Source organism: Vanellus vanellus, assembly GCF_965231255.1.
Source record: "Vanellus vanellus genome assembly, chromosome: 4".
NCBI lineage: Eukaryota > Metazoa > Chordata > Aves > Charadriiformes > Charadriidae > Vanellus > Vanellus vanellus.
The window spans coordinates 63,693,644-63,719,254 of record NC_138909.1 but is presented as its reverse complement, the minus strand read 5'-3'; the positions used below and the strand labels follow the sequence as shown (position 1 = coordinate 63,719,254).

Here is a 25,611-nt window from a genome sequence, read left to right as displayed (position 1 = left end):
ATCCACTCAAAATTATATAAAATACAAGCATTTTATTTTTTTTATTTCAACAGTATTGCTTAGAATTACAAAATACAGCAACATCTGAAATACTGAAGGTTTCAAAAAGCAGCAATTTTTTCCCCTGTTCCCAGTCTTAGCTGTCCAGAAAATTACCAAAATAAAAATATTTACCGTGTTACACAAGCCACAGATCTAGAAACATGACCACCAAGTCCCGGACCACGTAACTTAAATGTAAATGCAAATGGCAGATGAGCGTGACATTGCTGAGGGCACAATAAGTCTCTGTGCTCTACGTATTACAGTTTGTTGGGTTTTTTTCCCCCTCCAGTCAAAAAATAACAGTATGTTTATATAGAAATTTAGAAGGCAGACTGGCTTTGTGATGAACACAGCAGTGTTTCTGTCATTAATAGTGCAGAACCACTTTGGTGACCACCGATGAACACAGCTACACGCGTATGGCAAAACAAACCTGTAACAATGCAGTGGTGCAAGTCTTTCGTTGCGACGCCTCTATAAAGAAATGCCACAACTCTCCATACGCGTGCTTAAATACACAAGTTCTAAAAGCTACAGGTGGAATTTCAACCTCCAAAACATACATTCAGTTTATTTTGTCACAGTAGGAATTGTATGTACTTACTCAGGTTGAATTTTGCTGTAATTCAACTATTTAACTATTTTTGGTCCCCACGTGCAAAAAACCCACTTGGAGCATTTTCTCCCCTTCTCCCTTTCTTTCACTTGTTTGTCAAGGACAGATGAATTTTTTTTTTTTTTTTTTTTTAGTGCATGACTTTTCAAGTAAGTAGCCTGTGAAAATCTATAAACAGCTTAAAATATCAGGAAGAAATTCCAAGGAAAAGCATTTTCACAATCAAAAGATAACATTCTGCACTTTTTTTTTTTTAAAGACCATATAAAAAGAAATTGATAGTGTATATGTTCTCACATTTATATTAAACAAAAAGTATTCCTGTTGTACTCAAAAGTAGTTTCTCAGCATATGCAAACTGTGTATCTTCTTACGCAGAATACATCAATTTAGCCTATAAAAATACAATATGGACAAGTTCTTCTCATTCCCTGACATAAGAATTCACAATTTTGAGACAAAAATTGTAAACTTTTATTACATTCAAAATACATTTCTTAAGTCTTTAGAATTTAAGTTCTGAGGTGTCAGCAGTCAGAGCTCTTGGTATACAGCAGAAGTACGTTATTGCAGAGCCTTTACACAGAAGCAGCTTTCTAAAGTTAAGAAAAACTTACTGTTCCCACCTATTTTTTGTTGCTACCAGGAGGAAAAGAAAGGCTTCCTGCTGTGAAAGGTCTGTGTGAATGCATTACTCAGATGAACAATCCGGCCCTGACTTCCAGTGCTGCTTCGCTCCACAATCACGCGTGGCATCTGAACAAGCTGAATGGGACTTTTTTCATCCTTTAATGCCTGAGTAAGGTTTAGTATCTAAAAGAGTAAAAGCAGGTAAGGTGAGGGCACACAAATAAAACTGTGGCTAAGAGGCTTATAAATTTAGGTGCCACTCTTAAATCAATTGTATAGAGGACTGCACTGTAAAATGAATTATTTAAGAGATATCTCTACTTGCAATAGAGTATTTTATTTATTTGGTAACATTATGACATCTTACTGCTATCTGATGAACCTTCTATTCTTTTCTTGAATACTTCACACAATCCTCTCTGAATTTTTGGAAAACGTTAGAGACAAAAATCTAAGAGCATTTAAATTTAGCACATCTCTTAGGGGCATTGCACCTTTAATGAAAAAAACCTACAAGAAAGCAATCAATATATATTTAACACAGGATGTGCCAGCAGTTCAGCTGCAAGTTATTTTGACATTAGAAGATATGAAGCCATATTATTAACCCACACCAAACCCAGTGCTAAGATCCAAATTCAGCCCTCAGCTCCCAGGAGACTGTTACCTTCCTTCCAAAACTTCAGTATTCATTAACTGCCCTGATAATTTACTCCACGTTCAATGTTATCCTGCTGAAAACTTGGACAAGTATTCAATTTGTTCTGGTGACACACTTGCATTATCTTTAGTATCAACCCTTTTTTTCCCCTCTCCACAACACCCTTTTCTTCCTTGTGTGACTTACTGATCCTTTGCTCATGCTGCACTTTCATGGCTGAAGACCCCTGACAGGCAAAGTCATTTGCATGGTTTACAGCAATTTGGCTTTTTCAGCCAGTCCACCTGACATTTACATTTTCAGATCTGCATTACCTGGTTGCTTAGTCTCTATATTCTTGAGAGAACTGTTTATCCTGAGTTTGAAACCCTTTCCAATATTCCACACACCCCTCCCCTTTTCACAAAAATATGCTTCTAACTACTTTTGGTTCCTTAAAGATCTTGCCCCTTATGTGCGAGATACATTTCTCTTCAGCCTCCTTATCTTTATCAACTAGATTCTTCATTTTCTAATTCTTAAAGTTTTCATTTTTAAGGATGTATTTACAGATGCCGTGGCTATCCTGCAAATTCATCTTAACTGAATGAATCCATTATCATGTGATCTAGATATCCAGCTCTTCTATAATGCCCTTGTAAAATACTTTGGTTTTACACCAAAAGCAAGTCTAAAATGCTTGCTAAAAGGCATCATTTGCTGATGTATTTCTAATCACATCCAAGAATAACTCATTATCTGCTTTTTTTGCTAAATCCATGCCTGAAAACTTGACATCTCCCACAGTGAAACACATTCTTGTATAGCTAGAGAGTGATTAAAAAAAACTAAAAACCACAACACAAAAAAAACAAAACAAACCAACAAAACCCCCAAATCTCTGCTGAAATCCACCTCAGGGAAAGGGTGCAAAGAAAGGGTCCAGATGCAGCCTTTATGATGGGAAATTAATGTAGACAATCTTAGCTAGATCTCTGTCTCTCAACTATATAAATCAAGCTTTTTTCCTTAAGCTTTTTGTTAAATAATGGATTCCCTGTAGCCAATTGTCTCATCACAAAAAAGCTACTTAACACAGTTTAAAATGGATAAATACTTCAGAAGTGACCTTCCAGTGACTGCACAAACTTCTCAGAAAAGTTATTTCAGAAGTAAATTCTGTAATTCATTAATAAGTAAGGTTTGCTGGCTTTTAGCCACCACACGTAACTAATGTTCACTGTGATTATGTCTGACTAAGCAGAGCTGCAGCCTTGTGCAAGGTACTTCTTGACAGAGGAAACTCTACAGAGTAAGGTTGGATTAAGCTCCCCCTAGGAACTCTGAGTGTCTGGCTTTAAACTATCCATGCTGAATTTATGAACACAGAAGTCAGTTTCAATAAATTCAGGGCAAATGGGACTATTAATTTATCTAGTCCAATTCCCTTACATTTTCCACAAATCGCTGTTTTATGCCTACAATGAACTGAATAATTTGTTCTTAGCTAAAGCATGTTTTCCAGTATATCACACCAGTCTTAAATTTTAAAACAGGAAAAAGATGGAGAACACCTTCTCCTCTCTTGTTTCAGGATTAAGAAAAAACCCCACAACACAATTACTGTCAAATTTCTAATCTGAAAATGGCTGGATTGGTTCCAAGTATGGTTCTGACATTTGCTAGGATTAAGAAATGTTATTACCTAACATTGCTTTCTTGTGAGAAGTATTTCAATTATCAAGTTGACACTCCAAAATAAAGTTGCATTTATTTTAATAACATAACAGAATTACCCACCAAATTCGCCATCCAAGATTGTCTCTTCTCCAGTGTTTCATTTTTAAAATACCTTCTAAGAATAGATAGGTAATTAAGTCCTCCCCTATCCCCCACAAAAGCAATAAAAAACAATTACATTATTTAAGAAAATCTTATTCTATACACTTTCTTCTGTCTCATCTATATGCAAATAAAAAAATGCTAGAAAGAAATTTAGTCTTCTCAGATGAAAATACCTTCAAATGTCTTTCAATTCAATAGGAGTCAGTTTTTGTAGCTCTAAAAAACAGCTGAAAACCGATGACAAATTAAATACATAAATAAAAATGTAAAAAAGCGGTCTTACCTGCCCCCTCATAACAGACATTTGGTTTTCAAAAGTAGCCTTGTCAAATCCTTTATCAGTCTTTACGAAACAAAAAGAACAGTTATTATAGGAAATGACCCACTTCTTTTTAGCTATATATTTAGCATGCAAATTCATTGATTTAATAATACATATAGTCATATTCACCCTTATAATTTTTGGAAGCTTCAAATAGTCATAGTACAACCCACAAAAAGGTCTATTTATTGCAGCAGGTTTACATATGTGAAAATGAAGGACGTTCCACACCATAAAATACATCAGTGAATACCACTTTAGGGCATTGGTAGGTAGTCTTAATACCATTACATAACGTTACACCGCTCTGTCTCACCTGTACTCCTCCTTCAGATTTATTAAATACTTCATTTGCCACTGGGTTTAACAGACAACCCAGAGTCACTTTGAATACAACTGTGTCAAAGACACAAATGCTGCAAACGTGTTTCAGGATCTAGTTTTGACATTCCAGCTGCATTTTCATTGAAAGTTTAAAATTTCCATTTCTTTCCATACTGACCATTTAGGTTATTTCACTTGAACGTCTGACAATTGTTTAAGGAATGTTTCAGAGAAGGATGCTCCTTCACATGTGAATATTGTAGCAGTTTCAGTATCCTTAAAGTAAGTCTGACTTACTTTAAACATGGTCAAGATTCCAGCATCAACTTCACACAACACATGTATGTAAAATTAAGTATATGAAAGGTATGCAGTTACTTTAAGTTACACTAAATACATGATTTCCTCAGGTTTCTACAGTTTCTCTTAAGTGTATACACACCAAACAGGTATGTTAAATGGAGTTTTTACACAGATTTGTGCTATAAGAGTTAACTAGCTTTATTTGATTATGTGAAACAGAAATATAAAAGGTAATTATGTCTTCAGATGAGCTGATCATTGTCAATTAGCCACATTAGTGACATAGTTTCCTCTTAATTATATAAGCCCTTTCTGCCACGCCAGTGTTAAAGCTAAAATAGCACAGTATCATGACAGACAGAAGTTAAATTCATAACAAGAAAAAACATCTAATTGCTCCATTACAGGTATTAGCTATTTCAGTAATGCTCTATTCAAAGAAGCACTCGATTCACCTTAAATAGTTCATAAAGATCTTCACAAAGATCCTGTACGAAGTTCATATCAGAAATGCGAGGAAGAACTAAGTCTCTGGTCTCCTGAGAGAAAGGAACTTTTGCTTGAGGCAGCCAAGCCCAGTGAAAAGGATCTAATGCAGAAAACCAGTACATTTACTGATTAACAACAGGCAAAAATTAAATACTCAAGTGCTTACCACTGATACAGCACTCTGCCGCCTCCTGGAAATCTGCAGTAACACACCGTTTTTCCCAACATTATTATATATACTTCTTTTGGCTACAGTTACAAGAGCAGCTTTACAGCTACTTAGCTTTTTTCCCAAACAGTGAAAATATATTTTAAGTAATAAATACTTAGTTGAAGCAGTAAGTAAAAAGGGCATATAAAATAAATAGCATAAGCAACAGTAGAGGTCTTCTCCTAGTTTAGTAATGCAGTTTCCTTTAGAGTAAAATAATAGCTGCAATCAAACATCTAAAAGATTCTTATTTGACTCATACTGAAGAATTAACAAAAAAAGAGTAGCCACTATTTTTTAATAAAATGTTTAGTTTATCAAAATGCCTTCTTTTAAGCATGCTGCAAAAAACATTCTTAACTTTTCACATAATTGCTATTAAACAGCTTTTCCAAGACATATTGTAAGAGTAATTAATATTACCAGGTGTTAAACAAGACACCAAACAGTATCAGTTGCAGGAACTGAGGAACATCACTAGTAGCAGGCCACCCATCAAACTTCCTAACTCTGCTCACAGCTCTTCGAGTCTGACAGTCCAGCCAGTTTTCCAGCCACCTCACACCCTGCTGGTCCAGTTCGTATCTCAAATTTGACTACAATACTACTATGAGACACCACACAGGCCTTGCAAAAGTCAAGGAAAAAAATCAGTATTCACTGCCCTCCCCTCATCCACTGAACTGTTCATCTTATCATTAAAAGCTGTCTAGACAGTCAAGCACAGTTTGTCCTTGGTAAATTCATGCTGGCTTCCCCATTGCCTTGTTCTTCACATGCTCGAACACAGCTTCCAGGAGGATTCACTCCACAATCTTCATGGGGACTGAGGTTAGGCTGGCTACCCTGTCATTACTTGTACCCTGCATCTTGCCTTTCTCGAAGACGGATATGATACTTACCTTTTCCTAGGCATCAGCAACCTCCTGCATCACTAGAGTCTTTCAACAGTGATGAGAAAACAGCCTCACAACAACATCAGCCAGTTCCCACTATGTTTCCAATGCATCCCGTCTACTCCTATGAATTTCTGTATGCCCATTTTTCTTAAGTGCTCTCTTTCTTCTGCTTTGGGTAATGGTTCATTCGCAGAGGCTCTGCTTATGAGCTCTGAGACTTAAGAGCCTGAAAGCAAATCTTACAAGCGAAAACTGTAACAAAGTCAGCATTAAGTAACTTGCTCTTTCTTATGCCTTTTGTCTTTAGGTCTTTGTTGCACTTTTCTTCAGTCTCACTCTCACTTCTAATTTACTTAAGCCTTTCTTGTTGCCCTTCATGTCCTCTGCTAGCTTTACTCCAGCTGAGCTTTGACTTTCCAGACTCCATTCTTGCCCTTTTGGGCAAAGTCGCTATTTTTCCAGGGAGTCTCTACACCTGTTGGTTTGTTTTTTTTTGTTTGTGGGTTTTTTTTGTTTTTTTGTTTGTTTGTTTGTTTTTTCATGTACTTTATTTTTGTGTCCCAGTTTAGTCAGGAGTTCCCTGTTCATCTACGCTGGACCAGTGTCCTGACTTTTGGATAGGCTATTCTCTGGCTTTGAGGAGGTTATCCTTGATAATCAACCAGCCCTAGTCATCAAGAAAACATGCTCCACCCCTCAAGATCCTGTGATTTTAAACAGCATTATACTACAAGTTTACCTTTACGGAATTGTCACACATTTGTCCAACTGCAAAAGAACTCTAAAGGACCATCCAAATTTATTACTTTTGATGCTGATGTGAAAGATGGTATAAAATAAGCAATAATTGCAATGTCTCTAGAACAGCTGCAGAGGAGGCTGTAGCTAAGAGATACATAGGACAATAACTACTGAGTATCAAGATATACAGAGACTACGCAGAGCTCTGAGTGTGGCAATTAACAAGACTTTTGATGGCAAAACTAGCCCACAATTAACTGCCATTATTACCCAATTGGCTAATAGTCAACAGAAATAATTGTAAACCCTGTTGGGTATTTCCTTCTAAACTATAAGCGGTCAGAGATATGGTAAGAAGCAACCCAGCTTTAACAATAATATCAATTTCCAGTCTGCTCAAAAATTAACTTCTACAAAGCGAGCTAAAGCTGACAACAAGTAAAAATAACATTTAACTTGCCTACTTGTTCACCTACAACAGTACCCTTTGTATTGAAATAGAAATCTAGCCATTAGAGAGACAATTTGCATATTCTTGCAACTCAAGTAATTTCCTACAATGGTTTTCAAGAAAACACACATGACAAATAAGTCACTAAGTTTTTCCAGTTCCACCATCAGTCAGTTTACATACAGCAGTATGTTTATGAATATCCACATATTAACATTGTTTAAAGGTATAAGGGTAAAAAAATATGAACAAGGACCAAATCACATATGCGATTGCAAAAGTGGCATTTGTTGTTAATTTTCTGACTTTTTACTAGGGCATATAGTGATAGGACGAGGGGGAATGGCTTTAAACTGGAAGAGGGCAGGTTTAGATTAAACATTAGGAAGAAATTTTTCACTTTGAGGGTGGTGAGGCACTGGAACAGGTTGCCCAGAGAGGTTGTTGAGGCCATGCTGGATGTGGCCTTGGGCGACTTGGTCTAGTGGGACGTGTCCCTGCCCATGGCAGGAGGGTTGGAACTCCATCTTCAGGGTCCTTTCCAACCTAAACCATTTTGTGATTCTATGATTCTGAAGGAGAGTACATTATTCAAAAAATCAATACATAACTACAGCGATGACTTCTTAGTTTCTTACTACAACCACCCAAATAAAAAATTCTTATTTGGAAGTTACCCTCCCAAAAGGAAGATGATTGAACAATGCAATACTTACATGCCCTCCACTCATCAGGATGCTTAAAAGGAAATGCTAAACCGTTGTCAATTGCAGCAATTTTAATAGTAGATTCTTTAGTTATAGTCCATTCACTATCCTACGGAAGGAATATTTCAAAAATAAGTGATACCTAAGTGCTCACAAAAATAGTGAAATACATTAAAAATACTCAATACTTTGTAGCTTCACTGCTTTAAGTCAACCTCTACAATATAAAAGAGTATCCAAATAAACTCCAGCACGTATAATTCTTACTCTACCACCATTAAAAGGGAGCTCTTCCCCCCAAATACAGGATAAGCAGAGCACATAAATAGCTGAAGAAATGTGCTTGAACAATGGTGGGCAGTTTTATTATTATTATTATAGCCCAAGCTAATAAAGAAAAAAATACAGCACAATAAAAATAATTTCTAGCACTGTTCCATCCAGACTAGTCTAATCAAAATATCTTTTCAATCTTTTTACCTAGAATAATTTGCAGTTATCATACTTCTTGAGACCATGCACTAGGATGAAAGACCAAGTTATAAAACTAAACAATTTAAAGAACATAAGTTTCAGGCTACCATTTTCTTAGAGTACCATTTTCTTACCTTATCTGACAGATCAAGTCCATCATCTTGTTTTTCGTACCTGACTAACCAGTTATCGTTACCTCTGTCTTTAAACAAGAAAATGCATGTCACTAGATTATTATTTCTTTATAAATAACATGTTAAGTGATATATAATGACTAATATTGTAATTTGAGGATTTACCAAAGGAGTCAGGCAAAACCGTTCAAAAAGTTTTTTCCATCACAATATATGGGTTTTAGCTTTACTAACATGTTTGATTTACTGGAAAGACCAAAAATTTACCAAGTGTTTTTAGGTATGTATTACTGCTTTAGTTTCTCCAAATGGCTGAATAGACAGTAAAATATCAAGAAAGCTAAGAGCAACTATTTTCATCCATTTATGCATTTTATGGCTGTAGCGTGCACTTTTCCTGAGGAAAACTGTCAGCAGCAGTAGCCGCCACCACAATGACTTCATTTTTAAGCTTGGTTTAATGCTGATGGGGAAAGGGAGAGGCTCTCCAAAATTATAGACAGTTTGATGTTTGACTACATGGAGAAAACATACTGTTCAAAGATGGAGGGGGGAAAAACTGAAGAGCCTTTCAGAAACTAAAAACATCTGCACCGTTCAGACAAAATTGAGACATTGAAGGCTTTGACAAGGTTTTTCAGACAGAGGATGACTGCACGGATTTGTAGGTCCTCCAGTCATCTTAAGGTGCTCCCTTAAGTTTAGTTAAACATCCATCAGAAGATTTTCAGATTCTATGATGATTGCATATATTAGATGAAGGTAAAATCATCCACATAATGAGATTTTGCATTTTGAGTATTTTCCTTACAATTTTAAGAAAGTCATAAGACACAGTAATTGTTTGGAAATACCGAGATCCATTTGATAGAGCTGACGGATCACAGCAGCATCTACAAATTATTACATTCTTATGAAGCTTTCTTCTTTTAGTTTGCTTCTAAAAAGCCGTATGTTAGAATGACTTCTTTTCAGCTGAATTCCTTTCCAATAAGTGAATTTAAGAAAAGGAAAATGAACTAGAGCTGGTATATCTGAAGAAGAGTAAAGATGCCCACTTCTGGCAAAGCAGTAAAGGAAGTATTTTAAATATAAAACTGCCTTTGGATTCTTGAGGAAATAAATCGCCTACGCAGTCAACAGAAGAACCCCAGCTTCTCAGTGAAAGAAACAAGGAGAACTGAGAGACAGACAACACAATTATTAATTGTGACTAGGCACTGAAGTACATGTACTATTTTGCACTGATGGGAAACTGTGCTGTTATCAGCTCTAGCTTAGAACGATAGTCATGGCTTTTCTGAAACCCCACCATACATTATCCTAATAATACCTGTATTTCTGATAACATAATCCAAGATAACCAATCTTTCAAACTGTGACTGAAATTCTTTCCTTGTGTTCTCAGGTAAAGGATCAGTTTCAAACTTCCTGAGCCAGTAGTCAGCTTCCTTATATCCTTCAACAAACAGCTGGAAGGAGCCAACCTGTAACATCAAGAAACTGCATTTGGAAAATGCACTTGGGTAGGCCACACAACTAATCTTAACATTAACAAAAAACCTCATTATACACTTTCAGAGTTCAGAACACAGGAAATATGACATTAAAAAAAATAAATTACTAAGTAGTTTCTCTTTCATTCCCAAATTCTAAAAAGAGTAAGACTCACATCATGAGGTTTTTTTCCTGAGGTTTTTGGTGGCGCTTTTTTTTTTTTTAATATTTGTTTAAGCACTGAGTTTACCAGGAATAATATGTAGCCAGACAGCTCCAAATAAGTGAACATTCAATATTATGAACAATATTTGACACAGAGAGGAAGAAGTAGTATCTATTCTCTTTTTCATTGGAAACACTGTGTTCAGTAGTTCATAGGAAGCTCACCAAAAATTACAGGAAGAAAATCTTCCTCTGAAAAGCTTTAAGTTTCATTGATGAGAACAGCACCATTAACCATTTTTTCAAGACAGACACTTTTTGCATGAAAATGGCGGAAATACATTTCCCCCAAAAGCCCAACGAAGAAAACTACAGGTGGCATAGGCTCCACGTGTGTGGGCAACAGGAAAGGTGCTCAAGATTAAAAAAATCAAAAGAGAACTTATATTTGAGAAGTAAAATGCAGACAGATGCACACGTCAGAGACATGGATGAACAGATAGTATGTGGAATAACCATGCTGATACAAGCTTGCATAACATATGTCACATGGATCAAAATTGCTGGGAACTGACACATGAGGATTACCCAAGTTGTACATAGCGTGTATTTTAAAAGTTTAGGAGTAGAACACTGTGGTGATATTTTGAGGATACAATAAGGCTCATTAGGTAAGAATGATGTGAGTTTTTAGTCAGCGGAGTACTGCACACAAGACGAAAGGAAGGTAGGATGAACACAACAATAGGATACCTAAAAGAATAAAACAAACAAGGAAAAACAAATATTTAGGAAAAATGAAAGAACTAGATAAAATGCAGAGGACAATATAAAAGCATGATACTGAAATGAAATGTACTAAACAGTCAAGGAAAAAAAAAAAAAAAACCAACCAAAAAACAACAGTGAAAGATATACAACAATTCAACTTGTTACTCCTCCAGCAGAAAGCCAGACTGCAGACTGATACAAGAAGCGGCAAGGTTATTAAAGTAGTTCAAATGAAGGAATGATGTAACAGAGTGGATAGATTTTGCATAAAAATAGTGATATTTATCAAACTTCACTCATTCAGAGACAGTTTTCAACAAGCAATAGTGTTTTTCTTCTACTGTTGAAGTTAGCTACAAATATTCTTTTTTTTTTTAATTCAAGGTTTTGTATAAGAATCAGGAAATGTATAAATCACTTATTTTTCATCTTACCTTAGGAGGTAGTCCAATTCGATTAAATTTTTTAGCAACTTTTGGCACTTTCTCTAAAGCATATTTTTTTCCTCTTGACTTTGCACGATCTATTGCACTGTAATTAAAGGTCTCGCTGACAAGCCAGACAACCTTCAAATATGAAAGTTAAAAACACATCTCAGAATTCCTTATTATTTCAATTATAAATTCACAGTAAATTTTATGCTTGGTTGTCAAAAAGCAAAAAGAAAGCATCAGGCATTTCCAACAGACAAATTTTATATGAAAAGGTGAATATTTGCTATTTTACATATCTCAAAGATGCGGTAAAAAATTTATAAGTGGGAATCTTTATATGCTGCTTTTTGCAATTCTGATGCATCTGACCAAAACACGATGCAAAAAAATGTCAGAAAATGCCAGAAACTGAAGTGGTTCCAAAAAAGAGATTCAATTCAGATTGCAAACTTATCCTTTAAAACAAAAGTTACAGTCACTATTTCTACATCAAACCACTGTGCTTTTGGACCTGCAATAGTTTATAAATGACTTAGGGATAATGCATGATATACAAGCCTGTCTCCACACCTACAGCTAGAGACTGACAAATCTATCACTATATATTTTTTGCATTCAATAATTTATGTATTTTAACTTTTACCTTAGTTTTAGGTACAACTCCTAGGCCCAGCTTGTCATCCACAAGATAGGCACCAGCTTCAGAGAGGTATCCCTGATTTGGAACGAGGCAGCCTCTGCCAAAGCAGCAAGGACAACAAACTTTGTGAAAATATTTGGTCCATTTTGGATTTAGATGTCCATAAGGCTCTTCAGATTTTGGTTTGAACACTCCAATAATTTTCTAGGACAAATTATATAAAATCAAAGTATGAATGCTTTGTGTTGCAACAGATTAACCAATACTTTCAAATAAATAATTTTCAAAATCATTTAAGATACTATACTTTTGCATTTTACACTCACTCCTTTTAGATGATGAAATAATAAAACAAAATGCTATTATGAATACATTTATCACCAAATGCTTATCTGCAAGTAGTACAAATTCAATATAAGCTCTTCATAAGAGAAAAATCAAAACCAGCTAACACTTCCTAGATTTTCAAAAACAGAGGACTGCATTGTAGAATATACAAATTTTTATATTCTAAGTTTTTTAAAAAGTGGTTTTAAAAATCATTCTTAGCCCATTGATTAACACATTGACAACATATTTCAGACAGAGACATAATGGTTCTAGGAAAGTAAAAAAACATAGAGAAAAGGTAACATTTGATTATTCGTGTTCTGTATCTATTTTATTTACTGCTTTAAGTTAGAATGGATCAAAATGTTCTGCACTTTGCAGTTCCAAAGAGTGGTGTCGTTTACCACTGCTGTAGATTCCTCAACTCAAAGCTGACAATGGTTCACAGTATCAGCCACCATTTACATCGGAGACATGTAGCAAAGCTTAAAATTACTGAGTACTGTGTCCAATTTTGGACACTATGCTTCAAGAAATCTGTTAACAAACTGAAGAAAGTTGGAAAAACAATAAGCACAAAAAATGTGAATAATGACTGTATGAACAGGGATTGTTTAGCCAAAGAGAAAATGGGGCACAATGAACTATGTAACAGGTTACTATAGAGAAAAAAAGAACAACGCATTTACTGTTAACGAGCCAAGTAATGATAGGCTTAAATCCCAGCAGATAAGCTGCAAAGAAAAAACCCTTTTGAACCTCAAGAGTGGCTAAGGACTGAAACAGGCTGCCAGGTTGTGGAGTCTCCAAAACAGGATGTTGCTAACATCAGGTTAGTTAGTCATGTTAAGACGATCCTGCTCCACAACACAGGTATTAAATAGAGGATTTCTCAAGGTGCCTTCTACACGTGACTCTATATTTGTTAACTTCAAACCACAAGATTATTACCATGCTAAAATATATAACCTTCCAATTGTCTGTGATAAACTTTAGCCTAGTGCAGGAAGCTCATGTAATCACTCTTCTATAGCTCAAGTGAAATGCTGTAGAAATCACTCCTTCTCACAGGACCATATTTAAGAACAACTGTTTTAGAAGCATTTTCATGTATTAGTACTTTCCTGAATCCTTATCAAAAAAGTGAATATCTCAATAAGCTAAACACTGCCTGTTGTTGCACCAACACTCACCAATTTACACTATTAAGTCATGAACAAGTTTGCTGGCAGTGATAAACCAGCATCTTGCTTCAGCTGATTCAACTAGATTAGGAAGAAGACCTCAGTAGTTGTTCTAGCTTGTAGAGAATTTTCACCCACTTTGTCCGAGACAATCTAACTCATCCAAGATTGTTCAAGACAATCCTGCTTTGACCAAGACAAACTAACTACACAGAACTTGTTTCGTTCAGTTTGTAAACAGATTACACAAGATGCCAGGCATTAGTAGCATCACCTGTATTGTCCTTTTATTTTGATTCACTCCCATCAACTACCATAAGAAATAAGTTACGAAATATCACTATTTGCATTCATCTTATAAAAGTTTCCTATCATCAGGCACAGGAAACAAATTTACAAAAATTCTCTTGTTTTCAGTACTCTGTTATCTGCGATTCTAAGGTTACATTTAAAATCATAAGCAAGTTCTATGCAACTGCACAGACTCAATTCAATTTAGACGTACACAAAAAGTTACACTTACAGTAAATACTCTGTGCAACTTGCAAGGCCAGGATGTTCTCTGAACGCTTTACTATTTTTTTATATATATATATTTTTTAAGTCGTAACACTTTGGAAACTGAATTTACTTGGTATACTAGTTTAGTCAAAATTCTAATGTTAGGTTTCGAATTGCTCAAAAGGTTGTTTTTTTGGTTTTTTTTCCATTTCCCAGAAACGTAGTGCCATATTTGGTAGTATATTTGAGCAACCAGGTCTAGTGGAAGGTGTCCCTGCGCAGGGCAGGGGGGCTGGCACTAGATGATCTTTAAGGTCCCCTTCCAACCTAAACCATTCTATGATATGCCCAGCCATTAATGATCTCGATTCTGAATCGTTCTTTGGATAACACTTCCTACAAACTGCCCATTTTAAAAAGGAGCTTAGCTCATTCCACTATTTGCCTGGACCGTACTGTGCTATACTATGAAATCTAGATATGGTTTTCAATGTTTCACTGAAGTTAGAACCTTGCTAAATTTTGCAGAGCCACTGCTGTTGATGACCAGAGCAGAAACAGAAAGCTCAATATGTAGACAATCAACCAAGACCCGCCTTAATTTTGCAAGTCAAAATTAATTTCTAGAGTGACTCCATTGGCATTACCAAATAGCCAATAGCTAAACCATCAAAAACATATTGCAGAACAGTTTGTAACAGACACAATGAACAACAAATGCAGAAATATTCAACACTTCAGCTGCTTAAGTACTGCACTACTTCATATCAGTATACAACTATGGCAATAAATGCAGGAAGTTAATAATTTTTAATGAGGCAATTTTAGCTTTATCTTTCTGATAGACCCAAATCAGCGAATAAGATGACTTACTGGAAACAGGTTATTTTACCTGTAACTTGGTATTAGTGTGGATAAACACTTCAGAAGCTGACCAGTAAGAAGGCTTAGCACATCTTTAATAAGCTCTTTCCCAGCATAAGGAATAGGAGATTACTCAAGAAGAAGAGGAGAAAGCAAGTCACAAAACTTGTCTGAAGCAGAATGATGCAATACTCTGTCAAACAGGATACGAAATCCATTCTACAAATGGGAGTTGCATTATTGACAAAATGAAATTTTATCAGACCTTTAATATGGATAGCAAATTTAGGTAAAGTCCAAATTTAGTACAAAGAATAAAAGCAAAATTGAAAGTCAGCTAGGATCTCAGTATCATTATTCTCACAGTCCCATGATATCAAATAGTTTCATATTTTGCAATAATTTTTTTCTGGCTCACATAAAAAAAAGGTGTTGTTTAGGCTTCATTTCTCCTAAATACATATTCAAATCAATGACCTGCATGATGGGGGAAAGCAAGTCACTACTATGAACTTAACTAGGAACAAAAAGAACACTTCACTGCAAAACAGAAGTAAAACCAACAGGAAAATCACCACATAAGAAACAAGAAAGTAAGGTGCTTCATCCAAAATACCATGGTTACAAAAATCACGTGTAAGTATTCTCTCATTAGCCCAAGGGCACAGTTAGTCTCTCAAACGTTTGCCAAAAATCTGGAAAATCAGTCTGGAGAGGCTTCAGACAAAACAGATTTGCACATATGGAAATCCAGAATAAGTACGATTTTTTTCTAGTAATTTCTCTACTAACTTTCTAAGAATAAAAGATCTCAATTGCACAGCATTAACAACAACTCCAAAACCACAAGTAACCAGCTGTAAAGCATTTTTAGCATAACAGTGTAGAACACTCTTTAGACACAACATGCACTGACTTTGAAAAAAGTATTGATTTAAACCAGTATTTGGTTACTTACTCAGATTTTTTCCTATTGCGTATTTAATAAAATATAATCCTAATTTAAAATACCTCTTTAAAAAACAGTATAAAGTTTGAATATGAATATATACAACCTATAAAGGACTAAACTACTGAAGTAGGGAAGTGACCTAAAGTTTGCTGAAACTTTGAACAGACTTTCATATTGACACCATTGTACACAACAGCAAGAATCCCACAAAGTGATTACAGAAAATTACAGTTTCAAAAAGAGAGAGGCCATCCTTCCCAACCTACTTTGGCTCTCCTCCACCAGAACAAAGGGGGTCATTACTAACAAGAGTTCCTGGAATACAGGAGTATGAACTGCAATGTGCAGTTCTTTGAAGATTCTTAAGGCGTAGTTCTGACACTTTCCATCTCAAAAATAATACAAATAAATATGTGAATTTAAGTCAGGTAACTATTCTAAAAATCACACATCAATAAAGTGGAAAAACTATCACTAGAAAAGTGGCATTAAACCAAACACCTATGAAAATCAAGTGGCAAAACAGGAATACATTCTGTAGTGACCAATAATATGAATAAAAGCTGAACAACAAAAAAAATGACTTCCTAAACAAATGAGAAATGACCATTTTGGGGATGCAAGGAAGAACAACAATCTTGAATATGTTCTGAAAACACTTAAAGTGTTACACTTCCATGTCTAACACGACTGGGATCCTCAAGATTAATGAACACCTATATCTACCTAAGACCAGAAGACTGCTGACTGAGCTTAAAATAATATCAAATATGACAGGTTAACAAAGGTGTGGGGGTCAGGAGTCTTCTTTTTTGGAACATATCAGTAAGCAGACAAACTATTTCTGATTTAAAGAAAACTATGTGAAAGTACGTCTGAAACATCATTTTCTCATAATAATGCTAACCAAACGTTACTTTTCAAGCAAGATATTCAGGTAACTGTCACTTCTCTGTCTCAAAGTAACCTTAGGACACCTCTTAGATGATCGCTATCAAAGGTACTATTTACCACTAAGGGAGGGGAAACCAAATCTTCCAAGATTCAGCAGCCAAGTACAAGCAAAAAGGCAGATGTGCTCATGTCACTCTACTTGCCCATCTACCAATCATTTGGGAGGAAGGAGACATGACCTAAATAAAAGACTATCTGAAGAGAAAAGGCATAAAAATACAGGAGGCTTGGCTACAGAAATCTAGACAGTATACAAATCAGAAGCTTAGTTATGTCAAAAATCAATTAAAACATACAAGGAACAAAATGTTAGATTCTGCACAAAGGAATCCCTGAAATCCTATCAGATGTTAAAGAGACCCTTTTGTTTTCTTCTTATTTCTTTGGTGCAGATCATTCAAAACATGGTAAAACTGCAACAGAGAAATAACTATTATTTTGTCTTAGCTTATGCTGCAAGATATAATTAGAAGTCTAAATATTACTTGCATTGATTTTTCCAATATAGATTTTGTCATACCATAAATTATTAAACAACTTATTTAAATGAATTTCCATTTAAATAGAATTTTAAAATTTCCATTTTAAAGTCGTTGCTGATAGTGTCTCTGACTTTGCAGTAACATGCTCACCCCTTTTGGATCCTTGGCAAAGTAACTCCCACTGGATCCTTGAGAGATTCTTTCCGGAAAAACTCCACACTCTATAGCTTGTTCTGCTCTCAGAATAATTTCTGCAAACTCTGGATCATCTAAAAATATATTCATATCAGCAGTATGTCCTGTATGCCCTGAAAAATAAGAAAACAAGCACTCCTAAGTGTAATTTGTACTAGGAATTGACAACAACATAAATAAACACATTGACAAGCTAATAGCCTTCCCTGCTAATGTCCATTCAATAGCAGGCTGAAAAATCCGGTCCATTAAATCAGTGCAAGTTTTCCCACTGATTTACCCATGTCTAATCAACCTTTTGTTTAAAGTAGATCAGCCGAATCTCCAACAACTAATTTGAGACTACCACTGCAAAGCGTTTATACTTTAAGGATATTTTTAATTTTTATTTACCTAAGGAAGCCTGTAAGAAAAAACCCATCCCTTCAAAGTCATACCTGTAAAAAAAGTGCTAGAGATTTTACATACTATTTTTATTAAGATTTTTGTGTCCTTTTGTAGTCTCTACAAAAAGCTACCTGAAAGTAAACTGTCCATTACCCACTAACTATTAGAATGGTATAATACCATTCATTTAACAGCTTGGTTAACATGTTCATTAGCTGCTAAGACACAATGATGTTATTCGCAGAACAATCCACTACATGTAGCACTGCCAAGTGGCACTAATATCCCAGTGAAGAATTGCATGCCATCACCATTCCAACATTAAAATACTATGAACAACTTGTAGAATTTCTTTACTTACCAACCAAAAGATCAGCTCTATGCAGGCATTTATGCAAATTCTATGACTATGCAAACATTTAGAAAGATAACTAGAAGAGAAGTTGCCAGGATTTAATACTTCTGTGGCTCTTTAAACTTTTCAAACTATTTATTTGCAAGTTCTGAAACTGTAGATTTTTGTACCTTACTTTCAAGGGTAGGATTACTCCACAATCTTATCGAGTGGATTTTAATGACTCTGTGCATTAGGGCTCATTTCTGCATTAAGAAACAGCAACCTTATTCTAAATTAAACATTCACAGGTAAAGTTGCCTCGTTCCCATTTCAGCACTTGAAGAGATGCAAGATAAAATATGACAGATACATTCTTCTGGAACAACAACCGGCACAGAATCCATTCAGAAAAGATACTCTTAAACAGTTTGTGGATAGCCAAATAAATAAAAAACGCTCTTGATGTTTTGAAACAACTTTTTGTAGCACAGTATGTTCTTTGAAGCTTTCTAGAACATTACCACTTGCTTTCATGAACCACTCACAAATAATAACATGGCTTCCAAATAAAAACAACTAAAAAGCATAAAACATAGGAAAACCTTAGTCTAAGTTGGCAACTGAAGAGAAACCTTAAAACTAATAACAGTTTATTCTTAAGGATCAACAACTACAACCCATTGGATCAGACTCTTAGACTACTTAACCAATATTTCTGACATGAACTACAGTTTAATTTTAAGACTTTTATTAGGACTGTCAGGGACAATCTATAAACTGCATTTCACAGAGTCAGCCACCAAGAGAGAGGAAGAGAGATCTAAGATTCCCTTGTCAAAGTGCTTAAGTAATCTAGGATAATAAACCTAAAAACCCACAATACACTGATTTCTAAGGAAAAAAAACATTTTGAAACAGTGAGTCTTATTCCATATTCAAGCCTCAACTATCTCTACACAAGAAACATCACATAGAATCATAGAATCATAGAATCATAGAATCATAGAATCATAGAATCATAGAATCATAGAATCATAGAATCATAGAATCAGTGAGGTTGGAAGGGACCTTTAAGATCATCAAGTCCAACCATTAACCTACCCTGATAAACACACCACCACTCCTAAACTATGTCCCTAAGCAGCTCATCTACCCTGAGCTGAGCTGCAACTACTGCAACTACTATTATTTTTGTCAGTGAAAGAAAAATCAGTGTTGTGCACTATATGGTTACCAAACAAAATGCAACATCCATATTAAGTTGCTCTGCACATTAGTCTTCCAGATGAAGAAGACCTACAGATGAACTTTCTATCACAGGGACTGAAGTTGTCTATGTAGAAGACAACTTTCTCAGAGGTCAGATTTTAATTTCTGTGTGTTCATTCTAGAATCTAAAACCACAAGAAGTCTCATTGTCTTGAGGAAATTCTTCAACCATGTCTTCTCTAACATAAAAAATAACTGCAGGAAAAATATATTCAATCAAAAATCTAGTTAAAACCAAACAAACTGCATTATGTTGTATGCTAAAGGAAGAAAAAAAAAATTTTGAAACTTATGATTTGTTCATTATCACTACTGTGCTACTAGAAAGCCTTCTGTTACTACAGTGATAAGGCCATACAAAAATATATAGGCTGAAAACAAGGGAACAGGCAGTTTTAAGAAATTTCCTTTCTGTTTGTCAACACTGTCCATATGAAAATAAGCCATTTTAATTTAAGCTAGTATTTGCTGAATACGGCGGGGTTTTCTGAGTTGGTTTCTTCTCCAAAAATTATTTTTAATCAAGTTTTCCACTGTGAAAGCATATTACGGTCACAACTTAATCCCAGTGCAGTCTCTAAATTTGCAAGTATAACTAATCAAGGTTTTTTTGTGCAACCGCTCTTGAAAACTACTCTTCTCATTAAACTCCCACTCAGGAGACCAGGGCTCTCACACACACACTCTCTAACTACCAAGCTCGGTAACTTTTTTCAAATTCATTTGGACAAGACCTAAGGCTGTGAAGCTGCTATACTTGAATGAGGACAAGCCAAAGAAGACACGAATGCATGTAGACTCCTCAATCTGTTCTTCCATCAAGTTAATATAAGCTAAACTAATAGACTTTGCAAGAGTAACATGTATGAACTCTTTCAATACTAAACTAGCTTTATACTATTTTAACATTAACATAATTAAAGGTAGTCCCTCCAACCAATTCCTTTTTTTTTTTTCTACACAGTTTCATATTCTGACAATAATTCCATTATGAAAACAATCTATGTCTCAAGAACATGCATGAATAATATCTGTTGCACATTTGACAGGTGAAACAATCCTGTACATTCAAGTGTTAGACATACAGAAAAGCTAAGGACACGGAAACGAGAACAAGAGGTGAGATGCGATCAGTCACAGTTCTGAGATTTCTTTTATACTGTTAGGGCAGATTCCAATAAGTACTCTGCATTCACCATCTTAATTGCCCCAGTAGTGCAAGACCCACAGCTCTAGTCTCCACTCAAAGCCTTAACTATTATGTTTTGCTAGAAGTACTGTCTCATTAACACATCTTAAGTCTTGTGGGAACAAGACAGGAGAACTCAAACATTTTAACAGCATGTTCGCATTACAGGTCTGGTATACACTTGGGACCGTTGGTTAAAGGATAAGGTACTTTTTATCTTATGATTAAACACAGTACGCTAGAAAAAGCTCTCTGTGGCTACTAAAAAAAAGTTACTAGCATAACTTATTTTGCTGAAATTGATGGGGGTTTTTGCTTGGATTTTTTAATATGCTATTGTTGCAAAAGGAACAAGTTTTACCAGTCTCTTGCAAGAAATACCACGGTATAATTACAACAGCAAACACTGTTAAGTGATAGAAGTCCACAGATTTGTCACCAAACTTTTCCTAGATGTACACCTCTTTACAAAGTTGCACAGAATCAGAAAGCTTAGAAGTCTAAAGAAAAAAAAGTAAGCCATAAATACTGTGTACTTTATAATCTTGCCTGTATATTTAGAATTAGATAATGGCCACATGCTTCTTTTCAAATTCATATCTAAATTCTTGCATTTCTGAATTTTCACATCACATTTCTTTCTTTCTTCAAGATTGGATTTTGAAACATGGAAAGCAAATAAATGTTTATGAAAACCAAAAATATGACAGAAGAGTCCACATCTAAAACTCTTCATACACGTGACGGTACAAAGAAGCAAACAGATGACTTAGAGTGAAGAACAGAAACAGAGTAAAATCTTTTTAAAGGATGAAGAGATGGGGGTTGCAAGCAAGTAATTGCTGGAATAGGCAAGACAAAAAGAAAACTTGACAGAGTTTGCCAAGTGTTCAGGAAGCAGTAGCCAGTCCCACCACAGAACACAACCTGTAAAACGTGCAAAGCCAGAAGTTTCAAAAAAAAGTGACAGAAACAAACAAAGCAAAGCCCTACAAAACAGAAGACAGAGAACAAGGAGAAGTAACAGTGGAGACACTCATGAAGATGTAAATGAGTTCGTGCAGCCCGGCACATAAAGACAAAGCATTTGAAATTTCGAGCCATTCACAGCACTTTCCCTTCAAAGACCATTAGTCAGCGAGCCCCTATGCCGAGCACGGGCGATGCACCTCTGCCCCTCGCCGACACTGCTTTCCGATGAACGCTCGTAATAAGCTCCCTACGAGACGGGACACCTCAGGGAGGCATCGGGCACGGCACATCAACCGTACTTTAGCCCCCACAGGTATTTTTCTAGCCTCGCTGGCAGGACAGGGCAGGGGAGACGCCCAGGCAGCCTAGCCCGGACAGACTAACTCGGGCAAACCCCCCCCGCGCCGAGCCGCCCTGGCGCACCCCTGCGCCTCCCCTCCGCGCCCGGCGTGGGAGGCAGCGGCGGCCCCGGGTCGTACCTGCGGCAGCGCGGGGCTCCTTGTCCCAGGCGGCGCCCGCTCGGCGGCGGCCGGCGCCCGATGCCCGCAAGAGAGGCTCGTCCTCTCCATCCCCCTCGGGCCCCGAGTCCTCCTCACCCTCCTCTTCCTCCTCCTCCTCCTCGAGCCCCAGCTCCCCACACAGCCTCACAGCCCCACCGGGGGCGGCTTTCACCCCTGGCGGGCCCCGCCAGGGCGGCCCTCCCTGAGGCGCCGGCTCCGCGAGGAGCAGCAGCCGCTCATCGGACCCCTCAGCACTCGGCTCCGCCATGAGGGGGGGGGTGAGGGCGGCGGCCGAGCGCGGTGGTGGGGGAGGAGGCGGCGCCGCCGGGCGGGCTCAGGCCCCTCTGCCGGAGCCCATGGTGCGCTGAGCCGCCAGGGCCAGCTCGGCGGCCGCCGCGCCTGTCACGGCCCCGCGCATGCGCGCCGCACCGCCACCCCGCCCCCGCCACCTGCCTTAAAGGGGCCGCGTCAATCGGACAACGAAGGCTGTGTAGTGCGGCAGCTGGGGGACGGACGGGCTCCCGCCAGTGCGGGGGCAGCATCGGGTACTGAGGTCCGCTGGCGTGAGCCCGCAGATGATTTAAGGCAGCCTAAGAGCGGCACGATCTGCTCAGCCTTCCTCCGGGAAACCGCGGCTCCAGGCTGGCCTTACTTTCACTGCTAGTCATTCAACAAAAACACAACCCGAAGTCGCTTTATTTCTGGGTCCGAAACTGGCGTGTCTGTGGGCCACCGCGTTCCGCTAAGCCAGCTGCTCTCCCTCCACATACTTTCAAAGACACCATCACCGTAATTTCCAAAAGCGAGCCTAAACCAAACTTGACTATATTCTCATTATTTCCACACACCCCCTCCCGTAATTAATCAGAAGGAGAAGAGTACAGCTATAACCCCGACTGGCTGCATCAGGCTTCCCCCCGTGCATGCCTTCCCCCACACCTCCCCAGAGAAGAGGGGTTTTCCCTCTTTCCCTCAGTGCTGTACTCAAAGATTTTGGTGAAATATGGGAGAAAAGTACAGGCATGGAGAACTTCTATAGAACCGGGATTCTGCATCATACTGGCAGCAAAACAGTAATTGCACGTATTTATTTCTCATTATTCTCATAATTACTCATGATATAAGAATTCATTCTGTACATTACCTGGATCAGGGACAGAAACTTGGTTACTGGCAAAATAAAGCCCTACTGAAATGCTTGGCTTGTGTTTGTTTTGTCTCAGGTTACCTGCCAGCCAGTGGACTTTGGAACTAAGTTGAGTGTCATTTACTTATGTAACTATTAATATCTGTAACAGTGGATAAAATCTGTTCACACTTGCATTTCTGTTTCCATTCCTTTCTATTAAAAGTGAACATAACTCAGCCAACTGTGACTCCAGATGAATAGCCATTTTACACCCAGTAAACGACTGTATGAAGGCTACAGCAATTGGATATAATTCAATGTTAATTCCTGTGTGAAGCAAACAAAAAGATCAGACTAAACTGGGAGATTTTAAATCTAAATTTTGCCCAGCAGACCATTAAGGAAGATTACATCTCCCTTTAGCTTCATTAGTTATGAGTGAGTTCTGGCTGTTTCAATAATGTTCTGTCAAATAGTTCATCCATGGGTTTCTAAAAGGTTTGAAAATTCTTTCTTTTTAATAAACTAACCAAGAAGTAACTCATTAGCTATTTCTTCTGGTTTAGGGATTCATCTACACGTGCTAGTGTATGTCTAAATACAGTTAACTGTTAGTTTTCATCTACTGCAATGAGAATTCTGTAACTTGCTCACAGGTCTTGATCTGACAGAGTCCTTACATTGCCTCAATCTTCAGTAGTGCAGAGTTCAAACACTATGGCAGCTCATAAATAAACAAAATACACATCACCATCATAGTTATTAACAAACTATTAATTTTAATTCTGAGTAGCTAATACACTCAATTAGCCACCTGGATTAAAATTACTAACAATTAAATCATGCAAATAAGTTGGATCGTTTTCCTCATGCTAACACTTTTGTCTCTATCCTTCTAATCCATAGAGCATACTTTGTCATCTGTTTATAGTACATATCTCAGCACCACGTCGAAACATTGGAGTGGGAAAACCAGGAGGAAAAAAAAAGGGAACACATGCACAATCGTGCACTTTTAGCTTTAGGTGAGCGCCCTCTTGTGATAGTTTAAAGAACAAGATTAATAGCTGCTCAATATTTCTAAAATAATAGCAACACAACACATTTTAACAATCCAGCTGCCGCATGACTACGGGGACTAAGGAGCATGACAATTCAACTTGCAAAGCTCTTTTCTGTTCAAAAGGACTAAGAAACTATGTTAATTATAGTCTGAGCCAACAATTCAAACAGGTGTGTAAGATTACTGTCAGAACGCCCTAAAGATCTTAATCAGGCTAATTAAACCTACAGAAGCAGGACGGTCGCTATGTACTTTTCACATGTTAATTAGCCGTCTGAACTTACAACTGTAAAACAGAAGAATCGGGTAGGCCTTCATAAACAAATTCAGTTGACCAGGTACAGGCTGGTTAAAACTAAACATTTCAACGAACAAACACGCCGTCCACTTAACACGCCTCTTCAATTTTTGCACAACTGGCTACTGGTTGTTTTCGGAAGGCGACCGGTAATCTGCCAGCCCCCACGGCTGCCGGAGTGCAAGGGTGAGCGATGGCAGCAGGATTCTCAAGTGTGCCGGTCAGCCCCCGTGCTCCAGGTAAGCTTCCACCTGCTGAGGCTCCACCAGCAGTTCCCGGTAAAGGTGCGATGCCTGCCCCAGATTTCCTACTACTGTAACTTTTTCCCAAATAATGTAAAAAAAAAAGAAAGCCGCTTAGCCATCTCCTAGTAGAGCACCTCTCTCCCTATAACCCAGTTTTTGCATGGCCTCCACAGCCAGGACGGGTAGGCCGGGCACCAAGCCAGCCGGCTGCCGTTATGTGCTGCCGGCCGTCACACAACCAACGCAGCGAGGAGCGCGGAAGGCCCTCACCCTGACAGGAACCTGAAGGGAAGGTACGTGGCCGTTTCTCAACAGTATAACGCTAAACTCTACGAACAGGTTCTTCACAGCCGAGAAATCCGGTTTCTGGTGAGCTCCTCCCCCACCTCCTCACGGAGGGACGCCGCGGGAGCCCGCACTGC

At 37.5% G+C, this 25,611-nt stretch overlaps 1 protein-coding gene across 2 annotated transcripts; it reads right to left on the bottom strand.

The window, feature by feature from the left end:
- Positions 1–40: 40 nt before the first annotated feature.
- Positions 41–22,841, bottom strand: PI4K2B (phosphatidylinositol 4-kinase type 2 beta). 2 transcript variants are annotated; one of them, XM_082481984.1, is made up of 11 exons: positions 22,434–22,841; positions 17,756–17,913; positions 12,342–12,542; positions 11,699–11,830; positions 10,165–10,318; positions 8,832–8,899; positions 8,233–8,332; positions 5,181–5,314; positions 4,060–4,119; positions 1,288–1,474; positions 41–1,055 (listed from the first exon to the last, which is right to left on the bottom strand). In XM_082481984.1, the coding sequence occupies exons 1-10, from the start codon at positions 22,720–22,722 to the stop codon at positions 1,301–1,303; spliced, it is 1,470 nt and encodes a 489-aa protein (XP_082338110.1). In that variant the 5' UTR covers positions 22,723–22,841; the 3' UTR covers positions 41–1,055; positions 1,288–1,300. The 2 variants fall into 2 exon arrangements, with proteins under 2 accessions (XP_082338110.1, XP_082338109.1); XM_082481983.1 differs by having other exon boundaries at positions 41–1,474.
- Positions 22,842–25,611: the final 2,770 nt, after the last annotated feature.